The sequence below is a fragment of the Rousettus aegyptiacus genome, unplaced genomic scaffold, assembly GCF_014176215.1.
Source record: "Rousettus aegyptiacus isolate mRouAeg1 unplaced genomic scaffold, mRouAeg1.p scaffold_m13_p_6, whole genome shotgun sequence".
Lineage (NCBI taxonomy): Eukaryota > Metazoa > Chordata > Mammalia > Chiroptera > Pteropodidae > Rousettus > Rousettus aegyptiacus.
The window spans coordinates 69,920,778-69,940,290 of record NW_023416309.1 but is presented as its reverse complement, the minus strand read 5'-3'; the positions used below and the strand labels follow the sequence as shown (position 1 = coordinate 69,940,290).

General features: G+C 37.9%; 1 protein-coding gene and 1 pseudogene across 3 annotated transcripts in view; one reads left to right on the top strand and one right to left on the bottom strand.

The window, feature by feature from the left end:
- Window positions 1-617: 617 nt before the first annotated feature.
- LOC118604276 lies at window positions 618-736 on the bottom strand (annotated as a pseudogene).
- An 11,952-nt stretch (window positions 737-12,688) lies between these two features.
- Window positions 12,689-19,513, top strand: part of MAP2K4 (mitogen-activated protein kinase kinase 4) — a 100,202-nt gene continuing 93,377 nt past the window's right edge. The window contains exon 1 of one of the 3 annotated variants that reach the window (XM_016158073.2): window positions 12,689-12,866. In XM_016158073.2, the coding sequence (XP_016013559.1) occupies window positions 12,752-12,866 (115 nt within the window). In that variant the 5' untranslated portion in view covers window positions 12,689-12,751. Of the gene's footprint in view, window positions 12,867-13,344; window positions 18,198-19,513 lie in introns of those variants that run through there. The other 2 variants (XM_016158072.2, XM_016158071.2) reach the window with 2 other exon arrangements.

Sequence of the window (19,513 nt, the reverse complement as noted above, 5' to 3'; positions counted from 1 at the left end):
GCTCTAAGCAATCTCTTAGAAATCCCTTTAGTATAATAGCTCAGCCACCTCTTTGTGCCTTAGTTCTCTTCTCAGTAAAATGAGAGATCTGATAGCCATCTACTTCTTAGGATTGATTGTTAAGAGAATTAGGTGAGATAATATATGTAAAATGCCTAGAATGGTGCCTGGCATGTAGTAAAATCCTGCTGTTACTGATATCATAATTTTACTTATTATCTATTTTAGAATAAGAGATTCCTGGAGAGAATGTAATAAAAATTATTATATCTGAGCGTAAACATTGTTTTAACCATACTGTTTTTGCCAGTGTTCAACATAAAGTCCAGATATCTGAGAAGAAAAAACAACTGATTTGTAATAATTAGAAATGTGATAAAAGTCTCAACTAAATGAATTTGGTTATATAAAATATGACACATTCTGCAATAGTGTAATAAATATCATATTTTTCTTTAAGACTAAAAGTAAACCCAAATGAAAACCGTGGATGTTGTCTCAGAAATACCCATCTACCACTAATGCAATTTTTTTCTTTTTAGGTGAGGCAACCCTTGGGTGACCTCACAGATTGCAAGGACCTTGTCAGGTTACAATTCCTTATTTTTTATTTTTTACGCTTACAGCACCTGGTCTTCCTAGGTGGTCTACTATCCAAGTACTAACCAGGCCCTAACCTGCTTAGCTTCTGAGATCAGATGGGATTGGGCTTGTCCAGGGTAGCATGTCCATAACTACCACTAATGCAGTTTTTTGTGACAGGCCAATCTCCATTTTATTTTATTTCTATCTTTTGAGAGTGAGCCTGTGTCTGTGAGTTTAAACTCTGTCCTTGTAGATATCAAGATTCCATCTTGATTCTGTCAAGAAGAAGGTTCATGTCTCCAACCACAGAGACTAAAATTCACTGACTACTGGAATCTTACGTGGCCAAAACTCTCTCTATAAGTTGATCTCCCTCTTGAACTTCAATTCATGCCAGAAAAAGAGCTCTAGCCTTTTTAGATGCAGATCTAAAAAGCTTCTGAATCTATAGGTGATTCTTTACCTCATAACTGACTCTATATGTGATTCTTTACCTCATTAATTAAAGCCTGCAGAATTAAAGCCTTTAAAAAATTTTAAAGAGGAGTTCTATTTGGGTAATAGTCTTAGAAGAATTTAGTAAGAGTCCTCATACTCCGCTAAACCTTTCACCACTCAGAATTCTTCTTTGGTCCCCATAAGTGTCTCATCTTGACCTCTTTTTAACTGACTTCTACTTTTTACATGGTGACTTGTTACCACCCACTGGCTTCCTTCACTTTAAGCTGCTTGATCCCTTTCTGGCCTGATGACCTTGCCAGCTTTGGACAGCCAGACCTTACCCTTGCTGAGCCTGTGACATTTACCTTGCCTTGATGGCCAGGATGCCTGAAAATCCCATCAGCATTGAGCAGTGGGAGGTCCCATCTGTCCCTGCTGTCTGATGCTGGGGACGGCTGGACATCTGCCCACACTGAGCTTCTGTCTACACTGGGTTTTTCAGATTGAACTTTCCTCCCTCTAACAGAAGCTTCCAGGAGCATGTGGTGACTCCTGAAGGTCTCCCAGATCAATAAGAGAAGCAAGCTTTTTCTTCCCCTGGGGAGACAGCAAGCCGGGTGACTCATCTGTCACTGCTAATTAGCACAAAGGGCCTGAACACTGGGGAACACAGAGACAGAAAAGGATTGAGATTAACCAGACACCAGAGTTTTAATTTTTTTTTTTCCTCCAGAATGCAGCCTATTTATTATGTGATGTTAGAACACAGAGAAAATAAAGCTAATCAGCAGCCGTAGTGTGTTTCAGAAAGTTTTAAAGAGGGTCACCTCAGAGAGATTCAGATTATACAAAGATGTGAAGAAGCAACAGCATTTAGTCAAAGATATAAACATAGCTTCATCTTGGAAGAAGCTGGTTACCAAGAATTAGGCATAGAATGCATTCATTAAAGCCTGCAGAATTCCACCCAAGATCTCTTCTTCTCTCTGATGCTGGACACTTCAAACCAGGAGTTGGAAACTGATAGCCTATATTTCGTTGGGCAAGCACAACTTTAAAAATTTTGAATTTGAATGTGAACACCTTTTATGTTGCATGAAATTTCCTGTTTCCTGTTCCCTCCTTTTAAATCAGGTTTCTTTTACATATTTACAGTACTAGCTGGCCTCTGAAGGCATTTGAACAGGATTGCTCAGTAATACTCTCTAAAAGGCAGAGGAGATGAGAGGTTGATGATGCCCACCTTGGATTCTAGCTTTTGGAGCCCATAAGGGATTCCTGAGAACTTTGCTAGTCAAAGGGTCAAGGGGGATTCAGGTGAAGGGGCAAGGCTGAGTACTGCAGACTGGGCAGGGCACTGGCCTTGTAGCCTTTATCCCAGAGTACACTCAAGCTTGCTTATCACTCTGTTGCCTCCACTAGGCACTAGGCACTAGGCATCTAGAAACAGTTTGTTCCTCAAAATCCTTATTGTTTGGGAGAACTCTCAAGACAGAAATACTAAGGAACTGGCCAAGGTCAATAGCCTAGGCGAACTGTAACTATATTTCCAGAACCAAAATTCAGGCCTCATGGTCCAGAATTGGGAACATGATATTTGAAATTGTGAACGCCCTGGAAAATTCATGACATATGAGCACTGGAGCTGTATAGATCTTAGCCATTGTCCACTGGGGAATGAGGCGAGGGTGGTATACAGGGGTAGTACCTGGGAGAGGGAGATACATTTTAGGGTTATATTCAGTTGTAAACTGGGATCTGGACTTCTTTCTCAGTGAAGAATCCACTGAATGATCCTGAATTTTCTCTACACACCTGAAAACATATATATTCAAAAAGGTAGGGACCAGTGTAGATAATCTTCTTTGTGAGCCTGTATGTCCCTACAGGGCTGCTCCCAGAACTACCCATACTACCCATGGTTCTAGGAGGACAGACTTGCAACCACATTCTTTTTGCTCCAAATTGTATCATTGGAACCTCAGAAAACAATTATGTGAATCCCCTTTAGGTCCCGGGAGGGTCCTACGGTCCTCCATGATCAGTTTCCACCCATCTCTGTGCCATACCTTCCTGGGCTTTTTAAAGATCCTTGCTCCTTCCCTGACTGGGAGGGGGAAACAACAACAACAACAACAACAACAACAACAACAACAAATCCCTTAACTCTGCTTTCTGAAAACCACCGAACTCTACAAAACTATCTAAAAATATATTCCTGAATTCTAACACATAAACTTATAAGATAGTAGAAAAAAAGAGCTAAAATATGACTTATATATGTAACATCAGGAGAGAGTAGCTTAGAAATGACTAAAAGAATATCACTTTTTCTTTGACTGAACATGTGGCCTGGATTAATAAGGCATAATAGGCCAAAACCAGGGTGATAGCTCTACAGTAGCACCTATCAAGAATAGGTAGAATAGTCAGAGAGAAATGGAGAGGACAACTTAAAAGGACTTTATTCTCAGGCTTAAGGAGAACAAATGAAGACTTTTAATTGAAAAAGGTACTATCAATGAATTTTATTATGGTAATCTAGTAATAAATGTTTGGTAAATAAATTCTTACAAGATTTATCATATATGTACCTTGTAATTCTTTTCTATTCAAGTAGAATCTGAGCAGAGAATAGAAACTTGGTACATTTATTTTCTGATGTAATAAAGAAAAAAAAACATTTTGTGTAAGTAAAAGAGAATATGTGTATAAGGAAATAAATCTTTTTATAAAACAGACTTTTCAAAAATTTGTTTTTGAGTCATTTTTAAATAAAAGTGTTTAAAAGAACATAAATATATGGTAATAAATATTTTATAATTGTTTTATAACAATGCTCATTGCAGCAACAAAAGACAGGACACCATCATTTCTGATTTAAGTACATATTAATTCATTAATTTTCATTAGGTATTACATTCACAATATTCACAATTCATAAGCTATCAAAGAGTAGATAATGAAAGGACTTCCTCTCAGTCCTGTTGCGCAGTCATCCAGTTACGATCTCTTGTGACAATAATTTTAGTTTTTGGGGTATCCTTTCAAATATATTTTAAGCAATGTGTATATACTAAATACACGTTTTCCCTCTTTTATATAAACAATAGTATACTAACTATAGTGTTCTTCAGTTGGCTTTTTTCACAATATATATCGTATAATATATATTTGGTAATCATTCCATAACACTACATAAGGAGTTCTCTTATTTTTACAACTGTGTAGCAGTGTTCCCTATTTTTATTAAATCATTCTACTAAAGGATATTTAGGTTGATTTACTATATTGCTATAAAAATGCTATCTTCAATAATCTATACATATATCATTTTGCAAACATGTAAGAATATCTGTAGAAATAAACTTTTAGAAGTATAATTTCTGGATCAAGGGCATATACATTTGTAATTTTGATAGTCATTGCTAAATCCCCCTTCACTGAGTTATACAAATATGCGCTCTCACTGGCAATGCATAAGAATGCCAGTCTCCTACACTCTCATCAACATATTGTTATTAAACTTTGCTTGTTAGATAATTAAAAGATGATATTTCAGTGTGATTTAATTTGCATTTTCTTTTATTTTGAGTGAGGTTGAACTATTTTGCATTTTTAAAATGACACATATTCCTTTTCTGTAATCTGTCTATTATATATACTTGTCCTTTTTTTTTTTTCTATTAAGCTGCTTGTCTTTTTCTTGTTTTTAGGAATCTCTATTAGTGAAATTAACCCTTTATTTGTGTTATAAGTTGAAACATAATATTCCCAGTAAATTGGATGCCTTTTAAATCTGTTTACTGTATTTCTGCCAAGAGGAAATTTTTAAAGGTTTTTCTTTATCTTTGTGTCATCCTGAGAAAGAGTGGATTCATCTCATATTTTAATGTTTTTTTTTTCTCATTTACAACACATTTTTGATTCATTTGGAACTTATTGTGATTTCTAGTTTAAAGTATTAATTCAAATTTACTTTTTGCTAAATTTACAATTCCCAGGATTGAGATCCTACTTTTAATTATACTATACTCTTAGAAGTATGTGAGTCTATTTTTGGTCTTCCTAATTAGTCTCTGTCCTTTCATGTGCCAGTTCCACAAAGTTAATTATTGTAAATGTTAAAATATTTTAATATCTAGCAGAGCTAAATCTACGTATTTTTCTTCTTTGTCAGGTTTTCAGGCACTGTTTTGGCTTCTTTTTCCATATGAACTTTGTAATCAGCTGGTCCAGTTTTATCCAGACTAAGAATATGAAATCTTTTTTTATTCTATAAAGTATAACCTACCCATAGAAAAAGAATTGTCAGTTATATAAAAAGTGAAAAATAACTTCATTTAGGTTTTTCATAATGACAAAATGTTTATTATCATTCTCTAAATTAAAGTAGATTAATAAAATTTTACTTAATAAATGTAATAAATTAAGAAAATATACTTCAAATCCATATTAAGGAGAATTTGGATCAGTGGTTCTCAAGGAAAAGAAATCTTGCCTCCAAGGGACATTTGGTAATGTCTAAAAACATTTCTGATGGTCATGGTTGGGGCAGGGATGTTGGTGCTCCTGGCATCTACTGGGTAGAAGCCAGAGATGCTGCTAAACATCCTGTAATGCTCAAGACAGCACACCACCTCACAACAAAGCATCTAATACAAAAATACCAATAGCACAGAAGCTGAGAAAACTTGATTTAGAAAGAGAAGTAGAAAGACAGAGGTTTTATTTGTTTTTTTTTTGTTTGTTTTTTAAAGAAATATATAAAGGAAAGGGGAAGATGAAGACAATCAATGAGAAAGAAAAGGTGGACAAAGGTGATAGAAAGTGGTAAAGTTCTAGTTCTTTATAAAATTGCAGTTATTTATATATAACAAAATTTGATGTGGTATCATGTGAAAGTCTTCCAACTCTAGATTGGTATTAGAATGTACCTATATTTCATGAGCTATCATGGGCAGTCTGCTATTTTCTGTGTAATAACTGAGACAGAATCAGGGAGAGAATGACTGAATGAATGAGTTGAGTTTATTTAAAGATAACCTTTCTTTGAACTAATGGGAGCTTGTGTCCGAGATAATTCATGTGTTAGAAAAGTTACAGAAAAATATGTAATCTAATTTTGCATCATCAAGTATATCATAAATATTATGTATCATTATTGACTATTTTGATGTATAGTACTATAATTATAAATGAGACTTAGAATAATCGATTTATAAACCATATATATTTATTTATCATTTACTCATTTTTACTACTGCATTGTTGGTTCATTTATTGGTTTATATGATCTTTAGATATTAAAATAAATCAAACTTTGTGTGCCATTTATGTACTACAAACAAATAAAAATATGACGTGTTCCTGGGTATAATGGGTGATAGTTTTCAGGGATGTATTTAGAGTTAACAAAGCTCTCAGCATCTGACTAATGTAAGGTAAGTTACATTTTTGCTAAGGGTCTACTTTGTCTTTTTGTAAAACCTAATTCAGATTGTTTTTGCCTTTGTGACATTTTATCTCCTGCTCATTTACATCTTTGTGCTGTATGCAGTGTATAACTTTATTAGGAATTCTGAGGTTGAATAATTCAATTTTTTTCAACATTCCAAAAATAGAAAATTTCCTATGTGTCTCGCAATAATTCTTCAATTATTCTATGTAGCTGATAAAGTGCTTCAGCAACTACTAATAGAACTTAGCTGTTGATTTCTGATGGTTAGAGTAAGACAACAACTCTGTGTGTAGCTCTTGGAAAGGTACAACTTTCTCGAGCTCCAATTGGTAGAATTTAATGTGGTCTGATTGTACCAAAAGTGACTGATCTATACTCACAAGAATTAGTGTTGAAATGACCACATGTTTCATTTTTAGTTTATAAAATATACCATATCTGCTAATTTCCAGTTCCGTGGATCCTATAGATGAAATGCCTCAAAATCGATGTTACCCACCAGGGCGGCTATAAAAAAGATGGATAACAAGTGTTGACTAAGATGTGTAATTGGAACACTTACATACTGCTGGTTGGACTATGAAATGCTGCAGCCACTTTGGAAGAGTCTGGCAGTTTCTCAAGTGGTTGGTTAAACATAATGTTACCATATGACCTGACAGTTCCACTCCTAGGTATATACACAAAAGATTTTAAAACATATGTCCGGACAAAAATTTGTACACATATGTTCATATCAGGATTTTTCATAATAGCCAGAAGGTAGAAATAACCCAAAGTGTCCATCAGTGGTGATAAAAAAAAAATTTATACATTATATTCATACAATGGAATATTATCCAGCCATGAAAAGAAATGAAGTGCTGATACATGCTACCAACATGGATGAGCCTTAACAATATTATGCTAAGTGAAAGAAATCAGACAATGCCATTTGTTGTATGATTTCACTTATATTAATTGTCTAGAATAGGCAAATGTATGGAGACAGAAAAAAGATTAGTGGTTGCCTAAAGCTGCGGGTGTTGGAGGTTTGGGGCCAATTGAAAGATACTGCAGAGGATATGGAGTTTCTTTTCGGGGTGACAAAAATGCTCCAAATTTGACTATCATGATGGTTGTACAATTCTGTAAATACAGTAAAACCTACTGAATTGTACACTTCAAATAGGTGAACTATATGGTATATAAATTACATCTCAATAAAGCCATCTGAAAAACTCCAGAATAAAACAAAAAAAGGTTATTTAATTCAAACCAGCTACTGTTGCTTAATCTTGAAAACAAAAATAAAAACCACAGTGTCCTCCCATAAATAATTATTAAATTCTACAATCGAATTATCCAGGGATGCCTGTGTGGTCTCAGATTAAGTCCACAGCGACATATATCCTTGTACATGAAGACCCTGCATGGTCATACCCTAAGTGATTCCTTTTAGATGAGAAGTTTCAATAAGTCCTGATTTTTTATAAGAAACCTACCCAATTAGACAAATTAGTTAGACAAATTTATAGTCATTAGAAGTTAAATTACATGGTTTGTAAGTTTTGCTGTAGGGAGCAATATAATTTAGCAATACGTTTAATTTTTGTGATTTTAAAAATTTTTATTGTTTTTTGTTTCCCTCTAATATTTTATTACAAAAAATTTCAAACATACAGTTGAAAAAATTATAGGTAACGTCAGTCTGCCCACCAATAGATTTTACCATTAACATTTTATTATGCTTGTTTTGGCACTTACCTATCCATCTGTCTATCCTGCGCTATCCTTTCATCCATCCACCTTGTTTTTGACATATTTCAAAGCTCCAGATATTAGTACATGTCCTCTTGAATACTTTAGTATTTATACCATCAGCTGGAATTTGATATTTATGCATATATATTTTAACGTGTAATTTAACTACCTCGAAGTGGATAAATCCTGAGCATATATTTTCTGGATTTTGACAAGAGTATATAATTCTGTAACCCAAACTTGTCAAGATATAGAACATGACTATTATCTTAGAAAGTTTCTTCCTGCCCTTCCCAGTCAATCATGCTGCACTCCTTCCTCCCCTCAAAGAAGTCAACTGTTCTCTTTACTCCATTTTAGTTTCTTAAAAAAAAAAAAAAAAGGATAAACAGAGTACAGAATATGAGGACAGGCTGTGGATATAGGTCTAACAAATGAGAATCATATCTTTGTATATGTTTGTATCCGGTCAGACCATAACTGATACTATTAATATTACCTTTCACTTAGTGGTAGTGACTTAGAGCAAGGTGTTCCTATTTTTTCTTCCTACAGATAATGTGACAAACATTTACTTATAAATCTTTATACCCATGAATGATTGTTAATAGTCAAAATTAGTAATGTTTTCTTTTATCTGAACCAGACAGAACTTTGGTTCTTTTGATAGCACGAACCAAAGATTCTCACTCACATACTCTCTATTTCTAATTAAATGTAATGTTCATCCAATATCCAGAAATCTGCACAGCTTGCAGCTCTCTGCCAAAAGAGGTAAAATCAGTCATTGGATGGACTGGTATTGAGCGCTCAATGATTTGGGGATGAACTGGAGTTGAGTTTTGCTCAAAGCCCACTGCTGAACACTTACAGGGAATATCTGGTGATTGTCCCAGCCAAATAAAGGTGTCTGACCCTTCTTGTTATCTTCTCTGAAGCTGAAATTAGGGTCGTAAGATGAAATCTGGTTTTAACTTATTTTCAATTTATTTGGAACCTGAGGTGAAAAATGTCTTCTTAACCTAACCATTGAGACATATTTATCAAAAATAAGCTAGATTTCTAAACAAAGGTACTCTAAGCAGGGGATATGCGGATGTTACTCTTCTCTGCCGCATCTTTCAGGACAGGGCACTCTAATCTTGCTTATACATTGTGCATAGCCATGGTCTTAATCTGTTATTTCCATCCTCTCTAGTGGGAAGGAAAAGTCACTACACGGTAGATCCAAGAGTTTCAGGCACATCTGGAATTTTCTTAAGGAGCTCTTGTAAATGTGAAGTGGCTGGTTATTGATACATATTGCTTAATTGCCCTTCCCTTTCCCAAAAGATTATGTATGCTACTATTATTATTACTAAAAAGGCTATACTTCTTTTAAGCAATTCACTTTTTGAACCATGTTTGAGTTAGTTAGGGCTGCCATAACAAAATACCACAGTCTGGGTGACTTAAACAACAGATATTTATTTTCTCACAGGCTTGGAGGCTGAAAGTCTGAGACTAAGGCCTCCCTGAGGCCTTTCTCCAGGGAGAAGATGGCCCTCTTCTCTCTGTATCTGCAAACACTCTTCCTTCTGTGTGTATCTGTGTCCTATTTTCCTTATAAGGATACAACTCATATTGGATTGGGGTCCACCAATCCAATTGTGACCTCATTTTACCTTAATTACCTCTTTAAAGGCCTTATCACCAAGTACAGTCACTTTCTGAGGTACTGAGGGTTAGCACTTCAACATACAAATATTTGGGGGACAAAATTTAGTCTATAACAAACCATAGAACACATAAGAAAAAACCTCTTCATAAAACCATAAGAAAAATATGAGCATAAGAAAAAAGTAAAAATCTCATAGCTTCATCAACGTGAACAAATTGAGATCCATTCTTATTTTTGCCCAAATGCAGATCTAATTGATTCTTATTCTTGGTTCTTATCCAGCAGTTAACAAGGCTAACATTAATGCAAGTATACTATTAGTTTAGTCACAAACCCAGCATTAAGTATTATTAAACGAAAAAACCTAACTAGTTACACATTACTCTTTTAACTCAACTTTCCTGAATGAATTTCCTAGGTTGAATGTTTTCCCTTAGGTTTACTTGTTACGCATATATTTTTTCACTTATGGTCATTTAACTATTTTAGGGCAAAGTTTTTCTTACTCGATTACACTCTTTTTTTAAATATATATTTAAATACAACCTATACATAATCTAAAACACTATTGAAAAACTATATGTTTTTAAAACTTTTTTTCTAGTGGTTGCCTGTTCTTTAGTATTACCTCTGGGATTTCTATTAAAGAAATAAGTTTCTATTAAAGAAATATGGATAATTGGAAAGGGGGGCTTGTAGCACTTTACATAAGACTATGACTATATCAATTGTCCACATCAAAGATTGGGGGTGGGTTTCTGCAACTGGAAATGAGAAATGAGATGACACACACAAAACAATAACATTTAGACAATAGGAACTCGTGGGGAACCCTACTGGCAGGTATTGGAAAAAAGTGTTGGAAACTTGCTCAAATGCAACTATTTGGTATCTGGGCATCCTACAACTGGGGCCTGATGATGACAGGATACTGCACTTGGTTCATTTGCCAGCAAAGTACGAGGGTGTTGATGTCTTTTTTCAGTATGCCAAAGTGGCCAAACCAATGGAAATGCAAGGGGTATGTATCCCTATTTTTCTGCATCAATGTTTTTAAATATTTGGCAAGTTGTATTGATGTTTGGAAAGAATTTCATTCCCATATTGATACTAGCTCCCCCAGGCACTAAAATATGAATCCCAAAATAAAGAAAGTCATCTTCAATCTGCACCTGAAAAGGAGACAATGGTAAGGAGCCACAGCTCCTCCTTTTCTTTGTCATTTGTTATACATCTTCCATCACCACTTTGCAGAAGGGTACATAGACTATTTAGTCTGTACTATGGGCTGAACAGCTTGGATGGGAATCTTTCCTTTCTGGTTCTGATAAGATTTCCCCTCTAAGGACTCCTACATTTAGGATCCCCAGGACCAAAAAGAGCGAGGTGGGGTACTGATTTCTAGATGGGGATTTGAAAATGTTTACAACTACCTGAACTTGGAAATACTGCTTAGTTAGCCAAACCCTCTGAGGCTCTGCAATTAAGTACAGCTACCTGCTCTCACTCTCAAATTGTCTTTATTGTCTCCCCAGTTTATTCTCCTTAATTCCTATTTCTAGTGACTGGTGACTGTTAGTATCTGAACAAACTTGTTCAAATACAACTATTTGGTATCTGGTCATCCTACAACTGTGTTCCAATGGGGATATTCCACTTGGTTCATTTGCTCACAAACTATGAGCAATCAAGGTGATGGCTGAGATTAGGTTTGGAGCAAGAAGGAAGGGCTCTTTTCATTGAGAACACATTTCTAAGATGCTTTGAGGAAATCCCAGCACAGATAAGGACTGGGTGGAAGGAGGTTAGAGAAATAGGTCCTGGAATATACTGTGCAACACTTCTGAAGGGCAGGGAACATCTGGCTCCATAGTTTAGACTACTTGGGATACTCTACTTAGGCAAGACAAACCTCTGCCCAGAGACCTATGTTTCACCATTCTAATTACATTTCTGTGGTCCACAAACCACTAGCCTCACAGGAACTTTTTCCTGCTTTTAGCTGCAGATTTCCTAAAATTAAAGTCTCTATACAAAGCACTGGAAGAAACCTGATTTCGTTTTTTGGGATTGTCATTTTATGTAATTACTAATAATGGCAATGGCTAGTCTTATAAAAGGTGTAGAGGAGGTAGAAGAGGAAATCCAGTATATCTTTAGGGGAAGACAGTGAAGTAGATAGCACATTTTCGGAGGCCAGGGAGAGTTGGATATTTAAGGTAATGTTTTTCAAATTTAATATGCATATACATTACCCGGTGATATTATTAAAATGTAGATTCTGATTCAGTAGTTTTGGGATGGGTTCATGAACGGTACTTTCAGTAGCACCCCTTAGGAGCCCCCAGGGCAGTGTAGAGGATTGGGGTGTTAGGCAGGGCTTAACAGGAGCTCCTGATGGAATCATAGGTAGAGACAACTCTCCCTGGAAGGTCCACGTCAGCTACTAGGCAAGAAGCATGATCCCTGGGATCCCTTTCAAATTTACTATTCTGATTTTGGGTTCTGAGATCCAACAAGCTAGTTTGGGACCTCTGTGGGAAGCTATGAATCGTCTCATTCCCTGAAATGCGCACAGACTCCTAATTCTGTCTACCGCTTTAGTTCCCACGGACGGGCCCACAGCCCCGGTGCAAGACTTCTGCCTGGCCTTGGGGTCCGGGAGCTGCGATCTAGGCGGTTCTGCGTCTCAGCATCTGGTGCGGCTCCGCGTCAGGCTCGCGGGGAACGTGTCGGAGGCGTGTCCAGGGCATGCCAGGGGCGGGGCCAAGACGGCGGAGGCCGCGCCCCTCGGCCGAGCGAGAGGCCGAGCTTGCTGCATTGCAGCCGCCGCGGCGCCGCTCGGCTCCTCACTCCCAACAATGGCGGCTCCGAGCCCGAGCGGCGGCGGCGGCTCCGGGGGTGGCAGCGGCAGCGGCACCCCGGGCCCCGTAGGGTCCCCGGCGTCGGGCCACCCGGCCGTCAGCAGCATGCAGGGTAAGGAACGCGGCAGCGCTGAGACCTCGACTCCCTGGCGCGGCCGTCGGCGTCGTCGCGGCCTGTCCCCGCGGCCGCGGACGCCCCCGGAACGGCCGAGGAAGCCACCGGAGCTGCCCGCTCCTGCCTCGCTCCCTCCTTCGCGGCTTCCCACCCCGTGCTAGCCGCCTCGGGCTCGGCCCGAATCCGGGCTCTGGCCCGCGCAGGCCCGGGTCGCGGCCTTTGCCTGTGCTCGGCCCCTGGGCCCTGCCCCGCTGCTCCGCGGATTCTCGGGGCCCACCTGGCCCGGGACCGCCCCCGCGGTCGCCCCCATCGCGGCCGCTGCTTACCTGGCGCGCGCCTCGGCCGCGTTTCCGGGAACGCGCTGGCCAAAGCTGCGGCGGGGCGGGAGGCGCCGCGGGGCCTGGCTCCCTGACCCCCGGCCGCTCAGGTAGGCGGCGGCGGCCGCCGCGTCCCGGCGCCCCTCAGCCCGGCGCCCCTCGGCTCTGCTCCCTTGCTCGGCTACCCGCCGCCGCAGTGGGGCCCCGCTTAGGGCCATCTTGGTTCCCTTCAGGGCACAGCTTGCAGCCAGACCACCAAGTTGACCTCTGGGCTCCGCGGTTCTATTAGACCCTATGTTTCCAAACTTCTTCAGGGTTTCAGTGCGCTGGTTCGGGTGGGGGGTTGCTCAGCCCTGTGCCACCTGTAAGGTAGTTAGACAGCCACTGGCTTGGGAGAGGCCATTTGTACTGGGCCAGGGATTTCTGTGTTAGCATTGCATGCAGGAAAAATAAAAAAAAGTGGATTCCGTTTAAATGGAGAGATACAGGAAATAGGCAGGGGTCAAGGTGCACTGTGTAGTGTCTGGATATTTGAGGCAGCTCTCCTATTTAATGGCTTTTCCCGCTGGTAATGCTTATTAGCTCCGTGCAGCTCTTGACAGGGGGTGTTGTGAAAATACCAGGCCCCAGCCAATTAGGGACCATTTCCTTAAGTTTACTGGGGAATTTCGAGTAGCAAGGCTATTTTTAAAAGGGAATCTCAGAAATCTCTTGACAACTTTAGCAAACTGCTTATGTTAAATTATTAGCAGAATCAGTTGGACTACCCATCGATGGTCAGTGTGACCATGGTTCCTAAAGGGCTCCTTGGTTTCTTAACCATGTTGTCTAGTCAGGTTCAACATTTATTGAATATTTCTTGTTTATGCGTGTGTGTGATTCAGGAAGCAGAGGCAGGATTCTATTCATTTTTATAACCGTGTCACCCTCCCCATGAGATAATTTTAATATATGTAAAGAACAGTGATAGATATTTAGACAGGATGATGTCAGAGCTCAGAGGACACTATCTGTGCAGGCCCTCAGATAATTAATTCAAATTGAATTCGTTAGTTATTGGATGACACTATGTTGCATAGCACAGTATACAGTTGAAGTACAAGGTATGTTTTCTGATCTTACAGATTTACAGTGTAGTTTTTGGTGTGGGGAAATGAAACAGCAAAATGAAAGTTTAGGATTGTGTTGCCTATTCAAATGGATAACTTATAAAAATAATGCAATTTTGTGGGGTGGTGCTATTTTGGGAGGATAGGGAGGTCATATTTTGAAAAAGCTGTATAAATTTATTTTGGTTTAAAAAATATTGAGTATTTGCCCAGTCAGACAATAGTACTCTGACCAGTCTCATCCCCGATGGTGCTTATGCTCTCGATAGGAGGGAAGAGGGAAGACATGCAGGTAAATAAAAAAAACAAGCTGGATTTTGTGATAGATGATAATAAGGGAGATAATCTGCTTTTATAAGATGGTCAAAGAGGATCTGTCTGGAAAGATGACCCTATTATGCTAAAGAAGAGAGTTCCTGGCAGAGGGAACAGTGTGTGTGAAGGTTCTGGAGTGGGAAAGAGCTTGGAGTTTTCTAGGAACTCAGAGTTGTTGTAGTTAGGAATTCTGATGCCCTCCCTTCTCCTCCCTCATCCCTGTGTTTTGATACCTACCTAGTAAACAAAACTTTCTAATAAGGTGAACCCATTTGAAAAGGGAGGAGGAGGACATAAAACTCATTCAATTACTGATGAATTTTCTTTTGTAGTACTGTGTATAGCCTTGATTGATTCAGAAATCTGTTATATCTGTTATTTGAACCTCTTTTTATTACTAAGAATGAGGGGAAGTGCTTGAAATTCTCAGGATGTTGTCTAGCATACTTTAGGTTAGAAAGCATGATCTTAAGCAGCATTTAGTATGTCTCATTTTTGTTTTGTAATGTTAGAACCTAACTTCTAATACGTCATCAACCAAGGACCTTTGACTTTAGGTCACACTTCACAGAGATGGTCCTTAAAAGATGTTTGGTATATTTCTACCTCCTCCCCACAATCTGCTTCCACTTGCCACCCCAAAACCCTGCCTTTCTGGGAGTCGTTAATGACCATGCTCTTTCAAACAGCAGGATCCAGTTGTGGAACATATGGAAGACATTTCATATAACAGACATTGGAGATCCTTCTGTGGCATAAGCACTATGTGGAGTACTGGATAACTCTGCATACCTTTTCAGTATTTTCAGACTTGGATCACCACTCTGTATGTTTGTAGCTTGACCGGTCCAAGTTGGGAAATATTGTTTTCTTAATATCATAAAGCTTAAGAGCCAAAGCTCTGGAGTTCTGGATTTGACTTCCTTCATTAAGACGTAAGATTTTTGTGAACCTCTCCAAGCCTCAGTTTCTTAGTTGCAAAGTAGGAATAATGCTTACCTCACAGGTACTCTGAGAATGCATGTAAAACATAGACCTGGCATATAATAAGGATGCAATACATGTTAGCCACTATCATTGTTAGTAGGAATAATACTACTATTTGTAATGGTCTCTTTTGTTATTAGTAGGTGAATCTCTTACCCCTCATGATCCACTCATAGTTCCTTTTTAGCTTCATTATTGAGATCTGCCCTTCTCTCTAAATTATTGATTTCCATTTTTCATTATTGAGCATTTTCTTTCAGAATATGCTTGATGAATCTTTATTTTACCTGGTTTAAGTAACTGTTCTGCCATATACAAGCTCCATGACCTTGGAGAAATTACTCATTTAATTTATTAAAATAGGGATATTACCTACCTTATTGGACTATTGTGAGAATCACATTATTGGATTAATAAATGTGAAGTGTTTGAAAATTATAAAATATCTATAAGTATATAAGAATTGTTATTAGGCATAGTTACTTGCTTCAGTTACTAGTCACTTAAAATGTTCTAGATTTAAAAGATCTTACAAACACAAGAAGTTAAATTTATTACAGAAGACAAAGCAGGGGAAAGTAAAACTTTTCCTTAAACTTTACTCAAGTAGCTAAGAAATGATAGTTTTTTAAAATAAAAAAAAATGGTTAGAATCTGTAGTCAATTGTGAAGAACTTGTTACAGGAAGTATGGTATATGTTGTAGGTAGCTGATTCTGTTAATGTGCTGTTTTAGACAGTTATTTTTTTCTTCTTAGGTCTCACATAGATTTGTAACAAAACTTATGGACTAGTCCAGTCCTTATCCTTAGATGAACCTTTTATAAATATCAATTTAAGTAAAAAGATGATAGTTGATTCTACTTTTAAAAAACACAAAACTTTAAGGTGTAATGAAGCATATGTTTTAAGTTAATAAAGATTTAAAATCAGTATACTTCTAATATATGAGTATGTATAAAATATGTATGAGATGCCATATTTGTGATTATATTGGATTGCCTACCATTTAGTCTGTGGTTTTCAAGAATCACAGGAGGGTGCTTTTATCTTAATTTTAAAGAACTAAATTGTGTGGACATTGAATATACGTAGTTCCAGGTCCTAGAATTGCTTGCCTTTCCCAGTGTATTGTATATTATTACTTTTACCATTTTTTTGATATAACCTGACACAAGCCCGGCTCAAAAAATTAGTTCTCCCCTGAAAACACATATTGCATTTTGCTACATTCACTTAAAAATGAAAGCAAAGCTAGAATTAAAATTTTTAAGGTAGAAAAAGATATTGCTTTTAAGATACTTGTTTTGTCACATTTTCCTTTAATGCACCGTATCAGAGTGAATGTGTGCTGAAACTTGTTTAAGGTGGTGTATTAGTTAACCCTTATTTTGAGTAATGTTTTCTTCTTTTTTCGTAAAGTTCTCCGTTTTCATTCTATTTCTTTTACCTACTTTGAGAATTTGGGTTGATTTGGGCCCATAGCTTTCCTTTTAGGTTCAGGAGATAATAATCAACTCCATCATACACAATCTAGGTCAATCTTCTTTGCATCTCTAGAAGATAGAGATGGCCCAAATGATACAACTTAAGAAATTTTAAGTCACACTTAAAAAGGGAAACTAATAGTACAGCTCTTTTTCTGTATCCTTGCCTAATTGGATGCTCGTTTGCTTCGTTTAAAGGTAGCCAGGCATAGTCCCTTTTTGTAGATTAGGGAACTGACATTTAAGTAATTTGCCCTAGTACAGGTAGGTTTTAATCCATCTGTTTGGTGGCCTGTGCTCTTCTTACTACTCTACTATACAGGTTCACATGGTTCTCTGAGCACTCTTTAAGTCATTTCAGCCATTCAGATCTGAGAGAAGAATCTTTGCCAGGAGTGATGCAGATTCAGGAATAGAAGGGAAAGATTATTTTAGATTTCAGTAAGGGGGTGGAAGCTTTAAACATCCAGCCACATTTGGATTGATCTTGGAAACTTTGTGCTTCCTGACGCACTTGTATGCAATTGCATTGGCAATTTGAATTTGGAGGCATTTTGATTGAGAATTTGTAAGTAAGTAGAAAACTTTAGGCCTTGGCCCAAGAGGCCAGTGTAGATATGAAAGGCAAAAGAACTCTTTGAACACCATGCATGTTATATAAAAGGAACCCATTTAACATAAGAGTTAATAGCATAACATTGCCATCCTGGCTAAATCTGCCATCTGAGCAAATTCTTGTCCCTGTTAATGGGCATGGGTTAGCTTCTAACCCTCTGCCCCAACTCCAGAGTCTTCATATGTCTTTTCACACTCTTGGCAGGATTGGGAATTAATATATACTTGTAGAAAGGATTCAAGGGCAAGGAGTGATAAGATTGGCCCATCGTGTGGCTACATAAATGAAAGGAAGCATTGGCCAGTAGTTAGCACAACTCAAGATGGACCTTTTGAAAGAAGATAATCGTGTCATACACAGCTTGATTCTTGAAGAAAAATATGTCGTTCCCTACTACAGGGGAAGATGATCAAAGTGGATACTACAGCAGCTTTTTCAAGCTGTATTTCATCTTACCAAAAAATCACTCAAATGAAAATTTAAAAAGGGAAAAACAAGGTAAGTGTTCCCATATATAGTTCTGCTATCTATTTGATATGCCTGTGTGTCTATTCATGACCTGACTTTGCTAAAAAAAAAAAAAAAAAAAAAAAAAAGGGAGACATTAGTGGTTCCCCTGGTATGTTTGCCAGTATCCCTGAGATCTGGGTAGGTTTCTGTTGGGGTGGGCAGGGAATAGCGACCTTTTGAAGTTGTTAGAGCCCTCAGGACACCAGACTGTATCTGGGAGAGCTGTAGCAGAAATGCAGAGAGTGGGGCGGGGATCCCTCCTCTATCTGGAATCCACTTTTAACTCTCTTAAGGTGACTGGGATTGAAAAGAAGGACTGGTTTTTTGTAGGTTAAGCTGGTGTGGTAGGAAGGTGACACAATCGTTGCTCACCTAAGGGAGAGACCAGGAATAATAATGATTATAATAATAATAACCTGCTTTATTCCAGGATGTGTCAGACATTTTAGATACATTGCTGTATTTAATCATCACAAAATACTTTGTGTATTATTATTATATTTTACAGATGAAAAAATTGAGGCTTACAGTCACATAGTTAATAAGTTGCTCTCCCTGGGTGTATTAGGGTTCATTGAACAGGCTTGGGGTGATAATCTAACATTCAATTACATAACCAAAGAGTAAATATGGCAGTCATTGGCCATAGGGAAAAAGAAGAAGAACTGGCATATTGGAACTGACAAGATTCCAAATTTTAAAAAATGTGGAAAGGATTTAATGAGTATTTATAAAATCATGAATGGTTTTGGATGATGTAGGCAACCTAGAATTACTAAATGAAGGTGGCTCTTTTTTAGGTTTGAGAAAGCTGAATGAAATACAGCAGGAAATAAATCTTATGAAACTCAAAGTACAATGAAAATAGAAATTTTGGATAAGCTTAGATAAATTCTTATATGTTAGAACTATAAAAATGTACTATGAGTAATTTTGCAGTTTGAGACACGTGTCAACATTTTGAGGTTGAAGCCGTAGGACAGCAAACAACTAGACTCTTCATGCTGTGTCGGAAAGAAGACGTGGCTTGGTCTATGTGTATGAACCAGTAAGGCAGCTCTGATTTTCTTTACATTAGTGTGGATTCATACTGTAATTCATAATCCATTTTCAGCAGTACTAAATCCAGGATGTCTAGGGAACCATCAAGAACTACTGAGAAGGTGGAAAACCACTTATACCCATGCCCTCTCTCTGGATTATAACATCGGCCCAGAGGAAGGGGAGGGGAAATAACTGCAACAACTCGTAAAGGCCATTCTACCAGCAGAATTAAGTGTAGACACACTGTTTTCAAATTCTAA